The sequence below is a fragment of the Mercurialis annua genome, linkage group LG6 (genome assembly GCF_937616625.2).
Source record: "Mercurialis annua linkage group LG6, ddMerAnnu1.2, whole genome shotgun sequence".
Taxonomy (NCBI): domain Eukaryota; kingdom Viridiplantae; phylum Streptophyta; class Magnoliopsida; order Malpighiales; family Euphorbiaceae; genus Mercurialis; species Mercurialis annua.
In genome coordinates, this window is record NC_065575.1 from 33,449,442 (window position 1) to 33,472,289 (window position 22,848).

The following is a 22,848-nucleotide window of genomic DNA, read 5'->3' on the forward strand; positions in this document are numbered from 1 at the left end:
ACAAAACATACCTAATGTGTGTCCGACTTTGACTTTATCTCTATTGTTTGAATGGAAGCACATCTGCTACTTATATATGCAAATCCTATACAGATGCTTCTTTTTTTATTTTAGTGCTTAGAAACAAGTTTAGGTGGCATGAGCAACTTTAATGTTGTCTAAATTAATTCTTTTAATAGAATATTATATAAACAAAATTAGTTTCTTTTAAGTCTTTAAATTCACTTTTAATTTAATTTTATTAAAAATTAACAAATTCAATAAGTTAGTTAGTTTATTTTTGGTTAATTATAAATTATTTTTGTTATTATAAAATTTTATTATATTATTTAATTAGACTAAATAAATATAAATGTATAATCAATTCACTAATAATTTATTTTAGGTTAGTTAGTTTTAAGTTTATATTTTTTTATGTTTTATTTTAAATTGAAATTGTGTTTGCATTGATTTTATCTTAAATTTACTTTAAATTTAAATTTGGTTTAATTTTAATAAAATCATATATACTTTATTTTATTTTATTATTAGTTTATTTGGCAGTTTATAAATGTATTTTTGTCGTGTAATTTTTTAATAAACTAATTTGATTATAATAAATTAATTTAATATTTATAATCAATTAATTTAATATTTACTAATATATTAATTTAAATTAGTTTATTTTGAGTTCATATTGAGTTTACATTAAGTTCATATTGAGTTTACATTGAATTTATATTAAATTTACACGATTTATTTTAATCTTAAATTAAGTTTCACTTCAGTAAGAACTTAGATAATTTACATTCAGTTATATTAAGTTGACAGTGAGTTTATATAAAGTTTACATTAAATTTACACCGACCAACGCATAAAACTTATATAGTTTACTTTCAACTTACTATTAGTTTATTTTTCTTTTTAAAAAAATTATTTTTAAATTATTAATAAATTAATTTGATTAGGACAAGTTAATTTTAAATTTATAGTAATTTATAAAAAAAAAACTACATAAGTTAACGTTGAATTTACGTTAAGTTTATATTAAGTTTACATTAAGTTCACATTGAGTTTACATTGAGTTCACATTGAGTTCACATTGAGTTCACATTGGGTTCACATTAGATTTATACCGACCGCAATCAATTTAGATAGTTTATTGTCAATTTACTATTAATTTAGTTGTCTCTTTGAAAATTTATTTGTGTTTGCAAATAAATTAATTTGATTAGACCAAATCAATTTCAAATTTATATTAAGTTGACAATTAGTTTACATTAAGTTCATCTTGAGTTTACATTAAGTTCATATGGAGTTCCAATTAAGTTCACATTGAGTTTACATTGAATTCACATGGTTAATTTTAAATTTAAATTAGATTTTACGTCAGTAAGAACTTAGATAATTTACATTTAATTTACTATTAGTTCATTTGTCACCTTATGAGTTATTTTTTTATATATAAATTATATAATTAATTTTAATTTTCTAACCAATTTGTTAAAAGTTTATGTTACTTGATATTTACTTAAGTTTACTAAAGAAAAACAATAAAAAACAAATACATCTTTCAATAGTTATAAATATTAATATATTTGTTACTCTATAAATTTATTTTTAATAGTATATAAATTTTAGTAATTGAATTTAATTTGGCTAACTTAATTTTGATTTTATAATTAATTTAATAAAATATAGTTTAAATCAGTTTTCTTTCGGTTGACATTCAGTCATATTAAATTTATGTTTAATTTAGCAAAGAGATATAAATTAATTAAACTAAATTAATTTTAAATTTATAATTAACTTAAAAAAAATTATTTTAATACACATAAAAGACATAATTTTGACCACTTTTAATATACATGTAACATCTAATTCATATTTTCCAAACTGTTCAGTGGACATGGATCGACTCACACATGAAGTGTTGAGTTTGACCTGTGACTTAATTAAAAAATGGAACCATCTTCTTTAAATAATTTTAAGTCAATTATTCGATGTTTAGTCAATGCAAAATAATGTTGTTATTCATTGAAATTTGAAATATCAACTTAAACTTCCATCACGTGAGACTGTAGATTACATGTGCACTTACTTTAACATAATCACTAATGTTCTAATTATTTTAAAGGCTACTGATCCTATACAAAATCTAATAGGGACATATAGCCAGATAATGCATAAGCAGGTCATGCATGAACATGTAGATATGGTAGGAATAATAATCAGCATGACACGCATGGATAAATAAAAATAGATGAGAAATTATTGTCTACAATAGAAACACAATAGAGAAAAATAATACTATAGGGATAAAATAGGAATGACAACTATTAAAAGGTAGATATGAAAACTTTCTTTAAAAATTGAGAGATTTTTGCTAAAAAGAAAAAGTTGGGTGATTTATACAAACTTTTGAGATTTTGGGTGATTTGGTGTAATTTTCTCTTAATTATTGGACAATTAGACTTACGGTCTGGGCACAAAAAATGGCTTTTTTTGGGATATTTGTAAGGGTTTTTTACACAAATCTCCTAAAAATGCTATGGTGTTTCACTTTTCCCTCACCATTTTGATTTTGGCAAAAATCTCTCAAAAAAAATAAAAAATTTACAAAAATCCCTCATAACCCAAAATAAAAAAAAAATGAGACAATATTGTCCTTGATATTTGTCAACATTTCATTGGTCTATGTTTGAATCAATCAAATGATGACACGTGGCAAATGTGGATTTGGTTAGACAAACTAACCAACCGCCACCGACCAATTTTCGGTCCGACCGGCCGGACCACCGCGGTCAACGCCGGTCAACGGCCGGACCACCGCGGTCAACGGCCGGCCCACCGCGGTCAACGTTCGGACCACCGCGGTCAACGACGGTCAACCAACGGTCAACGGGCAATCAACTATAGTGGTGAGATTTTAAAAGAATTAAATAAAATATAAATTTGCTATTGGTAGGAATAGAACCCATGACCTCTCACTCTTTGTCCATGTGTCTAACCATCAAGGCAAGACATGTTTGTTGTCTTTATTTACTCTTTTATATATATACATATACTCTTTAATAATGTATAAGAAAGCATGTAAACTAAATATAAACATATTAAAATGGTTGATCATAAAATACTAATAAAATATTACGCTTGTTAAAATTTAAATTAATTTATTCTAATTAAATTAATACTAGTGTAAATTAAATATTAACTTAAAGTAAATTAAGTTAAAATAAATTTATAAATTAATGTATTAGAAACACAATTAACTTAATGTCAACTCGATATAAACTCAAAATAAATAATATAAGTTAATTTAGTTGATATTAAGTTAGTTTTTAAAATTATAATAAATTACTAAAAAAATTGCTTCAAATTGACATGTAACCTTCATCAAGTTTACATTGAGTTGACATTAGGTTCACATCGAGTTGACATTAGGTTCACATTGAGTTTACATTGAGTTGATATTAAGTTACATTTCAAAATTAAAATAATTTACTTTTTCAGATTGACATTAAATTTATATTGAGTTGACATTAGGTTTGCATTGCATTGACATGATATTTACACTGAGTTGACATTAGGATTACATTGAATTGACATTACGTTTACATTGAGTTGACATTGAATCGTCATTAAGTTGATATTAAGTCGACGTTGAGTTAATATTAAGTTAATTTTTAAAATTATAATAATTTACTAAAACATTTACTTTGAATTGACATGTAGTTTACATCAATTTTACATTGAGTTGATATTAGATTTACATTCACTTGACATTGAGTCGATATTGAGTTGATATTAAGTTTAATTTATATTAAGTTTACATTTAGTTGATATTAGGTTTATATTGAGTTGACATTGAGTCATCATTGAGTCATCATTGAGTTTACATTAATTCGACGTTGAGTTGACATTATATTTATATTGGGTTGACACTGAATCATCATTGAATTTACATTGATTTGACGTTAAGTTGACATTAATTTACAAAAATAGTTGCAAAAAATCTTAAATAATTTACTTTCAATATACAATTAGTTTATTTTTAAAAGTATGAATTATAAAAAAATAATTTTACTATTATAATAAAAAATAATTTCATTTAAAATTTATAATTATTTATCAAAATATTTACTTTAAGTTGATATTTAGTGAACATTAAATTTACATTAAGTTGACATAAATGTATATTAAGTTCACATTAAGTTTACTTTGAGTTTATATTGAGTTGACATTGAGTTCATATTAAGTTTATATTCAGTTGACATTGAGTCATCATTGAGTTTACATTGATTCGACGTTGAGTTGACATTAGGTTTATATTGGGTTGACACTGAGTCATCATTGAGTTTACATTGATTCGACGTTGAGTTGACGTTAAATTTACATAAATCATTGCGAAAAATCTTAAATAATATACTTTCATTCTACAATTAGTTTATTTTTAAAAGTATGAATTATAAAAAAATAATTTTACTATTATAATAAAAAAATAATTTCATTTAAAATTTATAATTATTTATCAAAATATTTACTTTGAGTTGATATTTAGTGAACATTAAATTTACATTAAGTTGACATAAATTTATATTAAGTTCACATTAAGTTTACTTTGAGTTTATATTAAGTTGACATTGAGTTCATATTAAGTTTATATTCAGTTCATTTATTTTAAATTTACTTTCGACTCATGTCAATAAAATCTTAGATAGTTTGCTTTTAAATTACTATTACTTTATTTGTCATTTTATAAATTATTTTTAATAGTATAAATAATAAAGTTAACATTAAGTTGTCATTGAGTTGACATTAAGTCGTTATTAGGTTTATATTGAATTTTTGCCCACCATGGCGGGTCCCACCACCACGTATCCGACCACGACCACCTCGGGTTTGACCAGCAAACCATTATATTTTTTAATTTTAACAAGTGAAATATCTTACTAGTCTTACTCATGTATTAATAAAGAGTGTAAAATATAAATATATGTATATTTTATATTTTTACTGTGTAAATATTTATTAAATAAATTAAATTAGACTTATTTAATAGTACCTTTAATTTAAACTGATATTTAGTTTATATTTAATTTATACTATAAAAATAATTTCATTCTAATAAATTTATAATCAGATGTATATAATATATAGATACATTATAGAGCAAATGTTGACAGCAATAAACCTTTACCTTAATGGCAAAGCACTTGGTCATTCTTGTAAGAAGTCAAGGGTTCAAATCCCCTTAACCCCAATATGTTGTTTTATTTAATTTTTAATTATTAAACAAGTATTGGTCCAACCATTAAAAATGGTCAGACCACCAACCATTGGTGGTCCGACCGGCGTTCACCAGTATTGGTCTGACCGTTGACCGCGGTGGTCCGGCCGTTGACCGCGGTGGTCCGGCCGTTGACCGCGGTGGTCCGGCCGTTGACCGCGGTGGTCCGGCCGTTGACCGCGGTGGTCCGGCCGTTGACCGCAGTGGTCCGGCCGTTGACCGCGGCGGTCCGGCCGTTGACCGGCGTTGACCGCGGTGGTCCGGCCGTTGACCGGCCAATAATGGTCTGACCGGTGGTGGTTCGGTTAGAATTGGTCGGTTTATGTAAAATGAGGAGAAATTATTAGGTGTAATGAAAACACAATAGGTAAAATACACCATAGGGATAAAATAGTAATCACAACTATTAAAAGGTAGGGATGAAAAGAATCTTTTAAAATTGAGGGATTTTTGCAAAAAAAAAAAAAGTTGGGTGATTTATACAAACTTTTGAGTTTTTGGGTGATTTGGTGTAATTTTCTCTATTTGTAAAGATCTAAAAAAAATAAGAATGGCTTTTTTTGGGATATTTGTAAAGATCTAAAAAAATAAGAAAAATTTAATCTCCAAACTGAAGATTTTTATTTTTATTTTTATTTTATAATTTTTAAATTTTTATGTTTTAACTCTGCAGTTTCAAACAGTTTCAAGTGGTTTTTAAAGAATATAATTTAAAACTGTTTTAAAAACTATTTTTTAAACAGTTTCTAATGAAATTTCAAACAGTTTCTAATAAAACTTCAAACGGTTTCTAAAAATAATAATTTAAAAGCATTTTAGAAATACTTTTTCTAATACAGTTTAAAAGGTCTCAAAATGTTTCAAACATTTTCTTAATACACATTCTTGAAATCATTTCTAAAACAGTTTCTAAAAACAGAATACTTTTATAAAATGTTCAGAATAAAAAAAAATTCAAACACGGAATATCTTTATAAAATATTTTCAAATATAAAATATTTTTGATAAATACCTTTTTTCGAGGTTCAATTTAGATACCAAGAAATAGTAATTAACGCATGTTATAAGTGAGTTATATCTATTGTCAAATTTAGTCCGGCCCGACCGGTTCAACCAGATAAACTGGTAATTGGTGTCTTAGCCATTCCTGGAGTGCTCTTTATATTCCCTTTTTAATAAATCAATTAGATAAAGTCTGCATATCTGTTTGATCCAGACGACCTAGTCCATTTTTTATTATTTAATTTAACTTAATTTTTTCACATTATCATGTTATTTACTCATCCCAAACTTAATGATTGACAATACAACTTATAATACGTAAATTTCTAATTACTCAAATTAAAAAAGATATAGTGTTTTATAGAAATTTGCCTGAAGCCTCGAACACAACTTTTATAATAAAAAATTATTTTTTTATTAAATATTTTAATAGTATGTTATAATATATATAATATATGTTTCTATTTTTCAATATGTTTCATGATATAAAATATACGTGTGAGTAGAGCGGGGTTCGGAGGCCGCTCGCTAGACTTATGACAGACCTTTTGTATACACCTATTTTCCAGACTGGTAAATAGTGATAAGGAAATGAAGAGTTCAATGATGATTTTCAGAGAATCAGTTCGGGTGACGAGATATTGAGTTGCTTGCTAGAATTCAGGCAAGCACAATAAGTGCACAATTATGAACTTGAAGGGTTAAAACGTAATTAGCCGTGAATAGCCCATAAAAATCCAAAAAATTATAGTCTGAGTCTAGAAATTAGGTTAATTGCAATATTTTAAAAGTTTATGCGTCAATTTATAATTTTTACGGACTAAAATTGACCATATTCAAACCAGTAGATTCCTAGGAGACTTTTTAAACACTTTCGGGCACCAATTATGACTTTTAGGCATGTTTTTATTAGCCAACAAGTATTAATACGAGATTAGTCTTTTGCATGTAGCTTTTCCTAATCCAAACACTATTATTAATTATTTAATTAACATTAATTATCTATATCTATATCTATACCATATATAAAAGCACAGATGGAAGGGGGGACATGCACATTTACGTTAATGTCCTTTTCAGTTATAAAATTTAATTATTAATTGAAAATTATTAAGATAATCATACTAACTAAAATAAACTACTATGTTAAGATAAGTTCGAGTACTACATAAAAGGGTTAATTGCAAATTTATGCACGAACTTTATCCTAATTTGTAATTACAACATAAACTTTGAAACTTGGCAATGTTGGTAACCAACTTTACACTTTTGGCAAATCGATGCACCAAACACGAAAAACACTAACGTGGACATTGCAATATACCGTCATGTGTCATTGCGTGATTGGTCGGTGTACCAATTTATAAAAAATGAAAGTTGTTTACTAACATTGCCAAGTTTCAAAGTTTATGTTGTAATTGCAAATTAGAGTAAAGTTCGTGTATGCATTTGCAATTAATCCTAAATAAAATAAACTACTATGTTGATATAGTTATATAGAGTACTAATTAAAACAGACTATTATGACTACTTAATGATTACTATTTTAATTATTTTTAATTATTTAGAATTCTAAATAAGGTAAACTATTTCAATGATCTACTATTTTAATTTTTACTTTATATTTTTTATTAAAATTATCTATAATTACAAAATTTGATTACCAATTAATTTTTTTTAAACAATTAAAATAGTAATCTAAAGTTTTTAATAAGATAGACTATTTCGAAATTAACTATTATTTTAAATTTTATTTGATAATTTGACGAGTCACACTACGAGTCACGTGTGAAACACGTAAAGTGACACTAGTTAACTGAAAAGGTAAAACAGTAATTTAACTTTAATCTAACCCTAAAAACCCTAGGTCACCACTAACCGCTACAAATACAGTTGTTAGACAGCTTAGCTAAGGACCGGCAATTGAATTAAAAATTAAAGACCAGAAAAAAAGCACAAACCCTATATAGAAACCCTAATTTCATCCCCCCCCCCTCCACACACACACACACACACACCAAAATCAGCCAATTTTAGTCCTAAAAACGAATCTAGAACGTTTTAATCAATCAAGTACGAGTTGTACGCGCAGATTCGAAGCTAAATTCTAATCCAATTCGCCAGTAAACGAACCAAGGACTCAAAACGGTACTTCTAATGACCCTCAAATATTCCCTGTCACTTTTATGCCATGCAATTACTGATAGTTTTGTGTATTAGGGTGCGTATTAGCTTATTTTATTGATTTTTTCCATAATTATCAATTTTGGTGTTCTTGCTAAAATCGCTATATAAATAAAAAAAATAGTATGTTAATAGGCTGTCTTAATATACTTTGTATGTCATATCCAGATTTATGTTGATTGCAATGCTTATAATGCATGCTAGGGTGTTTGTGCTCATTAACCACAAGTGCATTCTTATTTAATTTGCCACGAAATCAACTGTTTTAGTGTCTTAATTCGATGTTAAACAATTTATAACAATCTCAATATGTGTTATTTACATTTCATGTTCTATTTTATGCATTTTTTGAGTGTTTTTGCATGAAAAACCGAGTCAAAACGACAAAACGACGAAGTTGTTGCCCCTACAGACGCTGTCACCGCTAGTACGGATCGCCGGCGCCGCCAGAGCACACTGCCAGCGCCGGTAGTGCACAATGTCGCCGCCGACACTATGAGTGGCTGCCGTCTCTTTGCTTCTAACCTCCTCCATACTTGATTCCAGGTCCTTCCAAATTCTATCCAACACTATTTTCATTTTTTCGGGATCGTTTGAGCTCGGAATGCGGTCCAATTTGCAGGTGATATACATACAATGTTTAGAAATACGTTTAAACATCTTTTTGAAGTGTCTGGTAATTGTCTGTTGTTTGCATGTCAATGCATTCAGATTTAAAATCTGGTCAAAGACATGGAAATTTTACTCTAGTTAACACTAGTCCACTGATTCAAATCGTAGTTGATTTGGGGTCCGAAAAAGCGGGGAACGCCTCTGGAAGTTGTTAGACCGGCAGTTGGGCTTTGACGACCATGATGACATGGCAATATGTACTGTTGCTGATGTGGCAAGAAAGATGCTAATTGGGACTGGACCGGGTAATTACATAAATAAATCCTACAATTAATTACAAGCTCGTGGGTTTAAACATATAACCATTTGGAGCTCAAATGAGTTTAGAAACACGAAAAGAAGCCCTAGATTATGGATCAAAGATTTGGAGGAGCTCAGGATTAGGGATCAGGGCGCCACCAAGAGTGGCAACTGCGATGTGGCGGTGGTGGCACTTTATTCTGGCGGCGGCACCAGATCACGGAGATCCGAAAAGGTTCAGTTTTAGATAAAAAAAACGTACCAAAACGTGCAAAAACGCAAATATAAGTTGTTGGAAATTCAAATATGCAAAAATAACATGTTTAACAACAATAAAAACACCCTAAATATAGATCTAGAGTGAAAAGCATGGCAATTTAGTTTATGACAATTTATATCAAGAATTGCAAGAACAACATCTGGCATGCATCCTAGTGAATCAAAATTCTAAATTAGCTACATATATGATGGTAGACATGTGATAGAAACTGGATTTAGGGTCTTCACGCATACTATTATGAGTTCTAGGGTCGTTTTCCTGTAATGTGGATGTAGAATCCAGTTTTAGATCGCAGTGCAACAGCTGTTCTTGAAGAATCAATGCGTAATAGCTTGGTTTGATTGGATTTTGGTGGCTGTAACAATCGGCTATGGTAGAGAAATTTAGGATTTTCTATTTGCAATTACGGTTTATCATCGATTGTCTCCGTGTTTGATCTAACTCTCACTGATCCCCCCTCAATTAGAGTTTCTAAGGGTACTATTTATAGAGGTAGGATTAGGGTTAAGTTAGATTATTTTCTAGGTTATTTAATTACAAAATTCTTATTAATTAATATATGTCATGCAAAAGGTGGCAAAAAGTCTGTTTTAATCCCTGAAAGTATCAAAAAGGGCTTTCAGAACCACTAGGGTTTAGCTTTGGGCAATTTCGTCAGTCAAACCTGTAAATTGGCCCATAAACTTCTAATGCATTGTAATTAGTCCAAATTCTTAGACTTATATCACAATCTCTTTGCTTTTTTATAGGCTATTTGCGACAATTACGCTTCAGTCATTCAAGTTTCTCGCTGCATGACGGTACAGTGCATTCGAATTCTAAGAAGCAGATCACTAGCTCGTCATCCAAACGGGTGTCTATGGAAATCATCATCGAACGCTTCAGTGCCTTATCACTTTTCTACCTGTCCGAAAAATAGGAGTGTATACAAGTTTATTATTAGTTTGATAAAAATTTATAAAAGTTAAAATAAACTATTTTGCTTAATTTATCAAAAGTTTATCATAGGTTTACTTCGATATAATTGATTATTATATGTTTAATATCGGTTCACCATTTATATATATATTTTTTCATAATGTGTTGGATGTCAAACACATTCATACACATACTTGAGCTTAGTTATAACTTTTATCAAATATTTTATGTTTATTATCTTGGACGCTAAACACATAAAAAAAACTAAAATCCATATTTGTCCGCAACTAAAAAAAATAATAAGCAACTAACCTAAACCAACAAATATCCATTAATTATACAACTCAAACAATAGAGAAAAACCAGATATCACCGTCTTTGTTGGTGTTGGAGTCGTCTTCATCGGCGTCGTCTCAGTGGATTAAAAAATTGTACAACTCAAAAAAATAGAAGAAATAGAGCACCGTATTTTTACAAGAAGAAACCATAAAAAGGAAAGAAAAAAGATGAATGTTCTGCTTCGATCAACTTCTACGGAGTCGGCGCTGCACTATCTTTTTTTCCAAAATAAATTGCTCTTTTCTTTGTGACTCGCGCAATTTCCTTTTTATCCATTTATATAGCACTAAATTGGGCTTTAAAGCTCAACTAACCCATTGCAAAGTTGAGCTATCAATTATATAAGGCTTATCCCCTTAAAACCCCCCCACCTTTTATCCCCAATTCGTTTGCACCCTCACGTTGTAAAACCACCAAATATACCCAAATTATGACCTTTCACTTTCAATTGCACCCTCAAGCCTCAAATTGACCTATTTTCACTTGAAAAATGTTCAAATTAATACTTTAAATTTTAACATATATTCTAAATAGGTCTTAATATTATATTTAGAACGAAAATAAAACTATTTTTTTGAACATTTTTCAAGTGAAAAGAGATCAATTTGATGCTTGAGGGTGCAATTGAAAGTGAAAGGTCGTAATTTGGGTATATTTGGTGGTTTTACAACGTGAGGGTGCAAACGAATTGGGGCTAAAAGGTGGGGGATTTTTAAGGGGATAACCCATTATATAAGTTATAACTAACCCATTGTAGGATTGGATGGCTTTAAGTTAAGGCCCAATCGCTAATCAAAAACCCAAACCAAAACCGAAAGTTGAGGTTTCTGTGAAGCCTCTCTTACTTTGGTACTAGCATTTGGGCATTGATATTGTACATTTATCCAATTCTTTGCAGCCAGTTCTCCAATAATAGCCACAACTTATGAAACCACCTTGATGTTTAAAATTAGAAGTTTCTAAAATTTATGACTTTAATAAATGTATAAAAGTTAAAATCTATAAAATGTGAAATTTATAATTTTAAATATTAACATCGAATTGAATATAAAATTAATAAATTATATCTTTAAAACACATTACTACATTTCATAAATGTATAAAAATAATTAATATTAACTTTCTCACCTCTTAGATGAAATTAAATAAAAAAACTTTTAGCGACTTGTGTTATTTTTTATCAAGTCAAATAATTAATTTTTAAAAAATTTATAAATTATATTCTTTTAGTTTCTATACATTGAAATGGTATTTAAATATTATTGTGTTCATTTATTTTCATTAAATAAAAAAAAATTAACATAAAAAAAACAAAGTAAAAAAATTTCCCCCCTCCTACAAAGGAAATCCACAAAACAACCCTAAACAACCAAACTTAAAAAGGGAAACAAAAACAACACTTCCACTTTGAATCACATCCCAACACTTTCATTTCACTAGTTCACTTCCCCCCTCTCCCAAATCCAACCTCCAAAACCCTCAAAATTACAAAATCGCCACTCGCCCCCAAAATCTAAAAATTAAAAAGCCCTAATTTAGCCACCCAAAATGGGCTCACAAACCAACCGGCTACACCCGGTTAACCCAACCGGTAACCAGCCGTCTAAATTACTATCTCCATAAAATTATTTTCTAAAAACCACAGAACCAAATTACATTAACACAATTCAGAAACATTGTGTTAAGAAAAAAAATATTCTGCTTCATCCTCCTTTCAAAAATCTTAAAATCAAAATTAAAATTAAAATCTGATCATCAGACTCAGTTTGCCTCCTTTACAAAGGTTGGTTTGTTCATCAGTATTACTTTAAAATGATCTAATTTTATTTTAATTCTGTGTATGAATTTTGCTGTTTTGGATTACGATTGAGTAAAAATGCGAGAATTGCTTTTTACTGAGTTGATTTTTGTTTTTACCTGTGGTAATTTTGATCTGGTGCGTGAGTATGTGCTGGTTAGATCTGTTTAGTGTTTAAATTGTGCGATTTTGTTTCAGGATTTTGTTATGATTGAAGAGCTTGGTTTTAGCGGCATGGTTTGTTGTCGTTGTTGAAGAAGAGAAACTGCGGCGAGTGCGAAATTAGATTGTAGAGTGATTTTTTTTGATTTTTTTATCCTTTAAGGATGAAGAGGTCAAGAGATGATGTTTATGTAACTTCATCTTCTCAATCTCAGCTTAAAAAGCCTATGGTCTCTTCTCGTGGCGAAACGTAAGTTTTTTTTTTTTTTTTTTTAAAGTTCCGATTAATTATTGTTTTTAATTATGTTGTAGCTAATTAGCTGTAGATTGATTTGGTTTATGAATTTTAAAATTAATTGTAGTTTAATGGCTAGTCTTCTAGTCAAGGTTTGAGATTTTTTTTCACTTTTTGTTTGACCAGTGAAAATCTCTCTGATTTCCTGGCTAGAGCTTTTTTTTCTAATGTTTTTCTAGAAGCATTGTTTCTTAATTCGAAGATTAGATAAATGTAGATAGCACACTTATAATTAGTAGTGTCTTCTGAATATAATTTAAATGAAGTACAATTGAATCGAGGAATTATAAAATGATATACTGGGTGCTGTCTTTTAGTCATGCAAATTATCTGTTTGTTGGGTTACTTACTATGCATAAATTTTTATGCAATGAAGTTCTGGGCAACCCCAGATGATGGGAGGAGGAGGAGGACCTAGTGGTGGTGTCGGTGGAGCCGGGCAGAAACTAACAACAAACGATGCCTTGGCGTATCTTAAGGCTGTGAAGGATATATTTCAAGATAAAAAGGATAAATATGAAGACTTTCTTGAGGTCATGAAGGATTTCAAAGCACAAAGGTTTGATCCTTTTCCGCCTTTTCTCTTCCTTAAAAATTGCTGGTCACTGTATTAATGGCTTTATTTGTCAATTTTATAGAATTGATACAGCAGGTGTCATAGCCAGGGTAAAGGATTTATTTAAAGGGCATCGTGACCTAATTTTAGGTTTCAATACCTTCTTGCCTAAGGGATATGAGATCACCCTCCCCCTAGAAGATGAACCACCTCTGCAGAAAAAGCCTGTTGAATTTGAAGAAGCAATTAGTTTTGTGAACAAAATTAAGGTACAAAACCTGTTTTTAACCATGACTGGGGAAAATAGTTTTTTGTTTGTTTCGAGAATTCTAGCCTTTCGAATTGTGTTTTGCAGATGAGGTTTCAAGGTGATGATCATGTTTACAAATCATTTTTAGATATTTTGAATATGTACAGGAAAGAAAATAAATCCATCACGGAAGTCTACCAAGAGGTATGCCCTCAACTTTCCTTGTTTAATCTATTTTCTATTATTTTTTCCGGTTTCAACATATTTTAATAGTGCACATCACATTAAAATTACTACCTATTGCAGGTTGCTGCTCTTTTTCAAGACCATAGTGATCTGCTCATGGAGTTCACTCATTTCCTACCTGATGCTTCAGCTACAGCCTCTGCTCACTATGCTCCATCTGGTAGGACATCCATTCATCGTGATAGGAACTCTGCCATGCCCACAATGCGCCAAATGAATATAGATAAGGTTTATCCTTTTCTTGACTCATCTCTTTAATTTATAGACCAACCACCTTGTTAACTTGTGGTTTCTATCACCTTTCAGAAAGAAAGAATGACTGCTTCTCACGCCGATCGTGACTTCAGTGTCGACCGCCCTGATCCAGACAATGATAAATCTTTGATAAGATCAGACAAAGAGCAGCGAAGGCGAGGTGAAAAAGAGAAGGAGAGGAGGGAAGATCGAGATAGGAGAGAAAGGGAACGAGAAGATAGAGATTATGAGCATGATGGCAGTCGTGATCTCAACATGCAGCGGTTTTCCCACAAACGGAAATCTGTGCGTAGGCCTGAAGATTTGGCTGCTGATCATCAAGGTGGGGATGGGGATGAAAACTTTGACATGCATCTTGTTTCATCCACATATGATGATAAAAATAATGTGAAAAGTGAGTTTTCTGTTGTGCTTTTGTGTTGTGCTGTACAATAATGTGATTCAGATTTACAGCTTTATAATTTTTTTAGAAGTTATTTTTTTATCAAAAACAATTTCTTCAATCACTAATGTGTTTGTTAGCTTCCATTTGGATATGAAAGGGTTGTGAGTGGGCAGTGATATACTCTGTAGCCATTTGCCAGTGTTAAGTAGACTGCATTAGGAATTCCAAGTTTTGATTTTTGGTGGCAGGGCATTGTGTTGCCTGTATCTGCAACTTCACATGGGTTGTTCAGATGATCATTGATCAGTTTTATATTTTAAAGATTTCTTAGTGCATGCCATATTATGATTTGGCTGGTCCTGTATGGTAACACAACTGCGCTGTCATCCATTGAATCTATACACGTTTTTTTGTTTTTTTGAAAGGTTATACGTTTCTTTTAACTTTATATTTTTCTTACAGGTAAACAAGAGTTTGATAAATTAAATGCTATTACTTTAATTACTGTACCAATTGAAGAATTGAGTTGATTTTTATTCTATAAATAGACAAGGTCTATGCTCTTGAAATCTTAAGGACATTCTCTTTTTTGTGCATAAGAGTGCTTTTAAGTTGCTGCATATGTGTCGAGCAATGCATGAACGAATAGGATTGTCACCACTGTCTATATATGCTCGTAATAATCACTGAGGTGCTGTTTATTGTGCTTCGTCATATATATATACACTTTATATCATAACGATTCCATTATGCTTTTCACGTCCGGTGATGAATTTTAGCTGAGAGTTTGCTACATTAATTTCACAGATGTTTTTTTTTTTTTATATCTTTATCCTTTTTCTGTTATATGATGCCTTTTACTTTTCTCGTGATCGTTTATTGTAATCATAAATGCTCCTTTTGTATTTTGAGTTGTGTGTTGCTGCTGCTTTATCTATTGCTTTTTGATGAGGTTCACGTCATGGCAGATGCTCTAAGTCAAGAGTTCACTTTCTGTGAGAAAGTGAAGGAAAAGTTGCAAAATAATGACGATTATCAGGGATTTTTGAGGTGCCTTCACCTGTATACAAAAGAAATAATCACAAGAGCAGAGTTGCAATCCTTGGTATGGCGGAGGAAAAATTAAATTTTATTGATTTATATCAGCTGTTCTTTTGAAAGTCAAAATGATGGATGTTGTGTTCTCATATAGCACCCAGGCTACATGATTTTAGAATATATTTTGTTAAATGTGTTTCTTGTGTACATCATTTTGATACTTGAGTATCTCAACTGAAATAATTAAAACATAGAACCCTTGGTTTTAAAAATCCAAGTAGTAGATATCTAAGTTTTGACTGATGCAGGAGACCAGGACAATCAATAATGTTTCTACATGATACTCTTAAGGCTCTTTTAAGAGAGTTATGTACAACCAACTCTACATGCACCTTCTTGTGTCTAATTTGATATCTTTCTGTTGTTGAATCCTCTAGGATCAGTTTGAATGTACTCTTGTAAACTCACGGAATAACATTACCACCGTCCAATTCTGCTGAACCACTTGTAGATTGAGAGTTTCTGTACTAGATTTTCTTATGCATGGATTCTTTTTTCTGGCATCAGGTAAAGGATTTAATTGGAAAACATCAAGATCTTATGGATGGCTTCAATGAATTTTTGGCACGTTGTGAAAAGAACGGTAACTTTTTTCAACAAAGTTGCTTCTCCTTATTATTTTGTAACTCTAACATTGCTGACACTATGTAAATAATATGTCATGCAGAAGGTCTACTAGCTGGTATTGTGAGTAAAAGTAAGTGTTCCTTCAGTTATAATTCTAGTTCTCTGATCTCTGTCCTTTTAACAAAATACTGGTGCACACTGATTTACAATGATGATGAATGCATTGGTCATAACATCACCTCGTGTGTCTCATGGGACTGCCCTCAGTTTGTTGGCTCACTTGTACCTTTGAACCAATACCATCACATTTTATTTAATCCAAAGTATTTTAAGGCCCACAAAGGCAGATAATTTTTTGTTTTTTTTCGTTTATTTGGTTTTTGTAAACTTAATTTTTCGAAGAACTAAATCACATGATTTACATGATTTACATGATTTATTATGTATAAATAATTATATCACGCCTTCTTTTTAGAATGATTCCATTTTAACTTTTATTATCTGTTTAACTTCTGTATGAATTTGAACTGGTTTAACAAGATCTTATGCAAAGTTTCTAACAACTTATTATTCCAGAATTCCTGTGGAATGAAGGTAGTTTTCCCAGGCCTGTGAAGCTAGAAGACAAGGATAGAGATCGTGAACATGAGGGGGAAGATGCGATTAAAGATAGAGAACGTGAAACACGGGAAAGGGATAGACTTGACAAAAATATAGCTTTTGGGAATAAAGAAAATGGGGGTCACAAAATGTCTCTGTTTCCCAGCAAAGATAAGTTTTTGTCAAAGCCTATTAACGAGCTTGACCTATCTAATTGTGAGCGTTGCACTCCTAGCTATCGACTTCTACCAAAGAATGTACATTACCTTTTTTCTTGTCCTTCACTTGGATTTTTAACTTAAAGGTGACTTCTGAAGTCCTATTTAATTTTCTGAAATCTTGTGGCTGTTATCATTTTATTGAGGCAGTATCCCATCCCTTCAGCAAGTCAGAGGACAGAACTTGGTGCTGAAGTGCTGAATGACCATTGGGTTTCTGTCACTTCAGGAAGTGAAGATTACTCTTTTAAGCACATGCGCAAAAACCAGTATGAAGAAAGCCTGTTCCGCTGTGAGGATGACAGGTTATTTTTTTTTATTGACGTTTTGTCTGCTGAAGTTTTCTTTTATTGCTGCGCTGTTGAGTCTGTATATGACCATTCTGTTCAAAACTTTTATGTTGTCGTGATGCTTTTCATGGTTGATGACTCAAGCTCTGATTTTATTTTTGTTGTCAGGTTTGAGCTAGACATGTTGCTGGAGTCTGTGAAGGTAACGACTAAGCGCGTGGAAGAACTTTTGGAAAAGATAACCAGTAACACAATAGGTGGTCCAATTAACGTTGAGGAGTACTTAACAGGTTAAACAAGCTAATTAATGTGATAGATGAATTATCTGTGCATGATGTCGTCTTATGCTTATTTACTAATTGCTTCCTTCTTATTCTTAATTTTCTTCATCTTTTTAATTCCTTTCCTGATGGAAGTCCCTTTCTCTTGTTGTAGCTTCAAATGTGAGGTGTATTGAGCGTTTGTATGGTGATCATGGGCTTGATGTGATGGACGTAATGAGGAAGAACACTGCTCCTGCTTTGCCGGTTATACTAACTCGTTTGAAGCAGAAACAAGACGAATGGCAAAGATGTCGTGCTGACTTTAACAAAGTTTGGGCTGATATTTATTCTAAGAACTATCACAAGTCACTTGATCATCGTAGCTTTTATTTCAAGCAGCAGGATACTAAGAGCTCGAGCACAAAAGGTAAATGTTTTGGTGTGATATTTCCGTGAAACACAATGCTCCTTAATTTTATTAGTAATGGGGCGCGATGATTGTCAAGGTGTGCTATCAGTCATACCTACAAATCAAGCGAGTGTAAATTTTTCTTAATTTAGAAATTTTTGTATTTACTCGGGTTTCAGAAGTTGTTTATTTGATCCTTTTTTGTTGGCTGGTCGGATTTCCTTTCCACAATACTCACTGGATCCATTTGTAGACCATGCTAAGTACTAATAAATGATGTGCTTTGTAGCGTTGCTGGCCGAGATAAAAGAAATTAGTGAGAAGAAGCGAAAAGAAGATGACGTGCTTCTTGCTTTTGCTGCTGGGAACAGACGACCTATTTTACCAAATCTGGAATATGAGTACCTAGACCCTGAAATTCACGAGGATTTATATCAGCTTATTAAATTCTCCTGTGGAGAAGTTACCGAACAACAGTCAGACAAAGTGATGAAGATTTGGACAACCTTCTTTGAACCCATGCTTGGTGTTTCTTCTCGGCCTCAGGGTGCAGAGGACACAGAAGATGCTGTGAAGGCAAAGAACCACTCCTCCAAAAGTGGAGATAGTGAAGGCAACCCTATTTGTGGTGGTGCTATAGTCATCAATAAGCATTCAAATCTTTCTAGGAATGGAGATGAAAGCATCCCAGCTGAGCAATCCAGTTCTTGCCGAACTTGGTTGCCAAATGGAGATAATGGGAATAAAGAAAATGGTTCTCCAGATGTAGATCAAATTCCCCGCAAGGGTGATACTTCCTGCAGTACAGTTCAACATGACAAAATGCAGAATAATTTAGCCTCAGCTGATGCAACATCAATAGTTGGTAAACAAACTACTTCCAATGAACGATTGGTTAACTCGACCACATCACTTCCGACTGGAGCAGAGCTAAGTAATGGAAGAACTAACATGGAATCAGGTTTGATGGATTTTTTTAAATGTAATGTAATTTGTAGTTGTTTCTTTAGTCCTGTGCCTACATTAGTATCTGTTTTTCTTCTTACTTTTTCCATTGCAAAATGGTAGCTGTTTTCTGACACTTTTTTTTTGCTAGGGATTTGCAACTCTCAATCAAGATTAAGCAATGGTGCCCTTACCGGTGGGCTTGGATTAGGTTTAAGCAATGAATGTTTACCGTCGGCGGAGGTATTTTTCTTCTATGCTCTAGTTTGTATGCCAATCAAGCAAAGGATGCTCTTAATAGGTCATTAACTTTTGGCCTAGAAGAAAATTAAGTCGACATTTTAGGTATCTTCTAGCTGCATTATAGCTGAAACACTTGCTAAATTCTGATGGTTAGCTTAAGTACTATGCTCTTGTATCATTTTTTTTTCTTTTCATTACCCTTCCTTTTTCTTTGGAGAGTCAAGGTTCATTTTTTTTTTTTTAATATGGACATCTATTTGAGAAGTAGACACACATTATCCCTCTACAAATTGATTGGCAGCTTTATATGTTAGTTTGATTAAAAAAATTCGCGCGGGTATGAGAATGAGAGTCAATTCAATTTTTTTTCTTTTTCTTTTTCGTTAATATATAATATTGAATGAATTATTTTTAAGCAAACTGAAACTAAAAAATTAATTCTGTGATAAATAAAAATGTATGTTTTAAAAAAAATAAATGAAAAATAACAATTTATTTATTAAGAAGTACTAATTTTTTCTTGATAAATAAATAATTATATTAATTGTTATTAAAAAATATTTAATTTTTATAAAATTATTTATTTATTCATTAACATTTTAATTTGATTTTATAGAAACAAAAGATAATTCCAAAAGGTAAGTAGAGGACCAAGTGATTTCCATGGTAATTTCATTCTCATTCCAAGTGATTTTTTGCAAAACAAACACCAATAAAGTATTCATTCTCATTTTCATTATTTTTAATGAACCAAACACCTCTTATGTTATTGTATAAAAGGATTAGGATTTACAGGTAAATATTCTGATGAAATAAGTTTTTTTTTAATTACTGATTTGACAGGGTGATGAGTTTTTAAGACCTGATATATCTGCAAATGGGCAGACTACAGAAGACACAAAGGGTCAGAGTTATAATGATGAACCTGCTGCCCAATTCAAAATTGAAAGGGAAGAGGGTGAGTTATCTCCAAATGGAGATTTTGAGGAGGACAATTTTGTAGCCTATGGAGAGGCTGGTATTGAGGCTGCGCACAAGGCAAAGGAAAGTTCTGCAAACAAGCAATATCAAACAAGACATGGTGAAGAAGTAACATGTGGAGAGGCAGGAGGAGAAAATGGTGCTGAGGCAGATGATGAAGGTGATGAGAGTGCTCGCAGGTCTTCAGAAGACAGTGAGAATGCCTCTGAGAATGGTGATGTTTCTGGAAGCGAGTCTGGTGATGCTGAAGATTGTTCTCGGGAGGAGCATGAGGAAGATGTAGAACATGATGAGCATGATAATAAAGCCGAAAGTGAAGGTGAGGCAGAAGGGATGGCTGATGCCCACGATGTTGAAGGAGAAGGAATGGCGTTGCCCTTTTCAGAACGATTTCTTTTAAATGTGAAGCCTCTGGCAAAGCATGTACCACCAGCATTGCTTGACAAAGAAAGGGGTTCGCGTGTTTTTTATGGAAATGATTCATTCTATGTGCTTTTTAGGCTTCACCAGGTAATGTCCGTTTACTGTTGAAGTTTATCTAAATGATCTTTTTATTCTATATGTGATTATTTTGATTATTATTGCTTTAATTTTTCAGACATTGTATGAGAGAATACAATCAGCAAAAATAAATTCGTCATCTGCTGAAAGGAAATGGAGAGCGTCAAATGATGCAAGTCCTACTGATCTTTATGCCAGGTGCTTTAGCTTTAACATTTTGATGGTTCATTTGGTTTGGACGTGATCGGTCCTTTTTTAAACTGGTTTTACTGTTGCAGGTTTATGAGCGCTCTTTTCAATTTACTTGATGGTTCATCAGATAATACAAAATTTGAGGATGATTGCCGCGCTATTATTGGAACCCAATCATATGTTTTATTCACTTTGGACAAGTTGATCTTTAAACTAGTTAAACAGGTGAAATGCATTTTTATATTCAGTTTGTTTGTTTTTCCATCTTTTTACTTTACTTAACAGTCATCTCTTCTTGGAATATTTTCTACAGCTCCAAACATTAGCAGCTGATGAGATGGATAACAAGCTGCTCCAACTGTATGCATATGAAAAATCTAGAAAGCCTGGGAGATTCGTCGATGCAGTCTATCATGAAAATGCGCGTGTTCTTCTCCATGATGAGAACATTTATCGTATTGAATGTGTAAGTATCTAGTGGTTCACTTTAATTTTCTTATTGCTTGGATTTCTATGATGTAAAGTTTGATGCTTATCATTCTGCCATTGCAATGCGATGATTTGTATTGCAGTCTTCTACACCAACTCATTTGTCTATTCAGCTTATGGACTTCGGACATGATAAGCCTGAAGTGACTGCTGTTTCCATGGATCCTAATTTTGCAGCTTATCTTCATAATGATTTCCTCTCTATTGTTCCGGACAAAAAGGAAAAGCCCGGGATATTCCTGAAGAGGTGTGTGTTTTTCTGTTCTTCTATTTATGGTTTCATTTCTTGATTCCCGTGGCTCATTATATTTTCTCTAGCAGGAATAAATATAAATGTCCAAGTCGCGATGAATGCCAGGCCTTGGAAGGCTTTCAAGTGCTTAACGGTCTAGAGTGCAAGATTGCTTGCAATTCCTCCAAAGTATAGCTTTGTAAATTCTGTTATTATGACAGGATATGCTGTCCTGTTAGGCAAAAGAGTGAAATAAAGTTCTGTGTTTCTCAAGTCATATTATCTTGCTCATCTTTGATGACTGTTGTATCACAGGTGTCCTACGTTTTAGATACAGAAGATTACTTGTTCCAAACGAGAAGGGGAAAGAGAAGCTCACAACAGAAGAGCTCACAGACGAAGAAATTGAGAAAAGTAGAGAAGTTCCACAGATGGTTATCAAGCTCATAAGACGGCTTTTATGCGATCCTGCAGTTGACATGGTGTGTTCTTCTATCTTGACACTGAACTCAGATTTGCTTCATTCCGATCTCATAAGAATACATGACTGATATTTGTACTGTCAGGTATATCCGTTGTACTGTTTCTTGTAGAGCAAAGATTAGACGACGAGGCAGTGGAAATTGGAATATGAATGTATTGACACACCAAGAGAATAAAGAATCAAAGAGGAAAGCAAAAATGGCTGGCCAGATTGTAGTATAGTGTAAGATTGTGGTGTTTTTTGTGCCACAATCATGTAAATATAAATGAACATGCCTGCCATGCAATACCGGATAAATATGTATGTTAACTTCATTCTATTCATCAATATTTTTATATATATTTCTCGATAACGCTCTCCTCTCTTGACGTAAAATGTAATTTGCCATCTCATATCAGGTTGCTGTCTTTGATAATCCTGATAAGTAAATTCTGTATACATCGTTTTTATTTGTTTGAGCGTCTCATTAATTTCTTGATAACGTG

At 31.8% G+C, this 22,848-nt stretch overlaps 1 protein-coding gene across 4 annotated transcripts; it reads left to right on the forward strand.

The window, feature by feature from the left end:
- The first annotated feature begins 12,541 nt into the window (after positions 1-12,541).
- Positions 12,542-22,715, forward strand: LOC126685830 (paired amphipathic helix protein Sin3-like 4). Of its 4 annotated transcripts, none has more exons than XM_050379797.1 (24): positions 12,542-12,687; positions 12,901-13,114; positions 13,536-13,718; positions 13,798-13,984; positions 14,071-14,169; positions 14,272-14,439; positions 14,518-14,860; positions 15,820-15,956; positions 16,457-16,532; positions 16,617-16,646; positions 17,093-17,373; positions 17,485-17,639; positions 17,793-17,914; positions 18,060-18,314; positions 18,586-19,257; positions 19,393-19,484; positions 20,328-20,975; positions 21,064-21,164; positions 21,245-21,383; positions 21,472-21,624; positions 21,731-21,894; positions 21,966-22,068; positions 22,195-22,361; positions 22,446-22,715. In XM_050379797.1, the coding sequence occupies exons 2-23, from the start codon at positions 13,029-13,031 to the stop codon at positions 22,327-22,329; spliced, it is 4,329 nt and encodes a 1,442-aa protein (XP_050235754.1). In that variant the 5' UTR covers positions 12,542-12,687; positions 12,901-13,028; the 3' UTR covers positions 22,330-22,361; positions 22,446-22,715. The 4 variants fall into 4 exon arrangements, with proteins under 4 accessions (XP_050235754.1, XP_050235756.1, XP_050235755.1 ...); XM_050379799.1 differs by having other exon boundaries at positions 14,518-14,788; XM_050379798.2 differs by having other exon boundaries at positions 12,543-12,687; positions 21,969-22,068.
- The last annotated feature ends 133 nt before the right edge of the window (positions 22,716-22,848 follow it).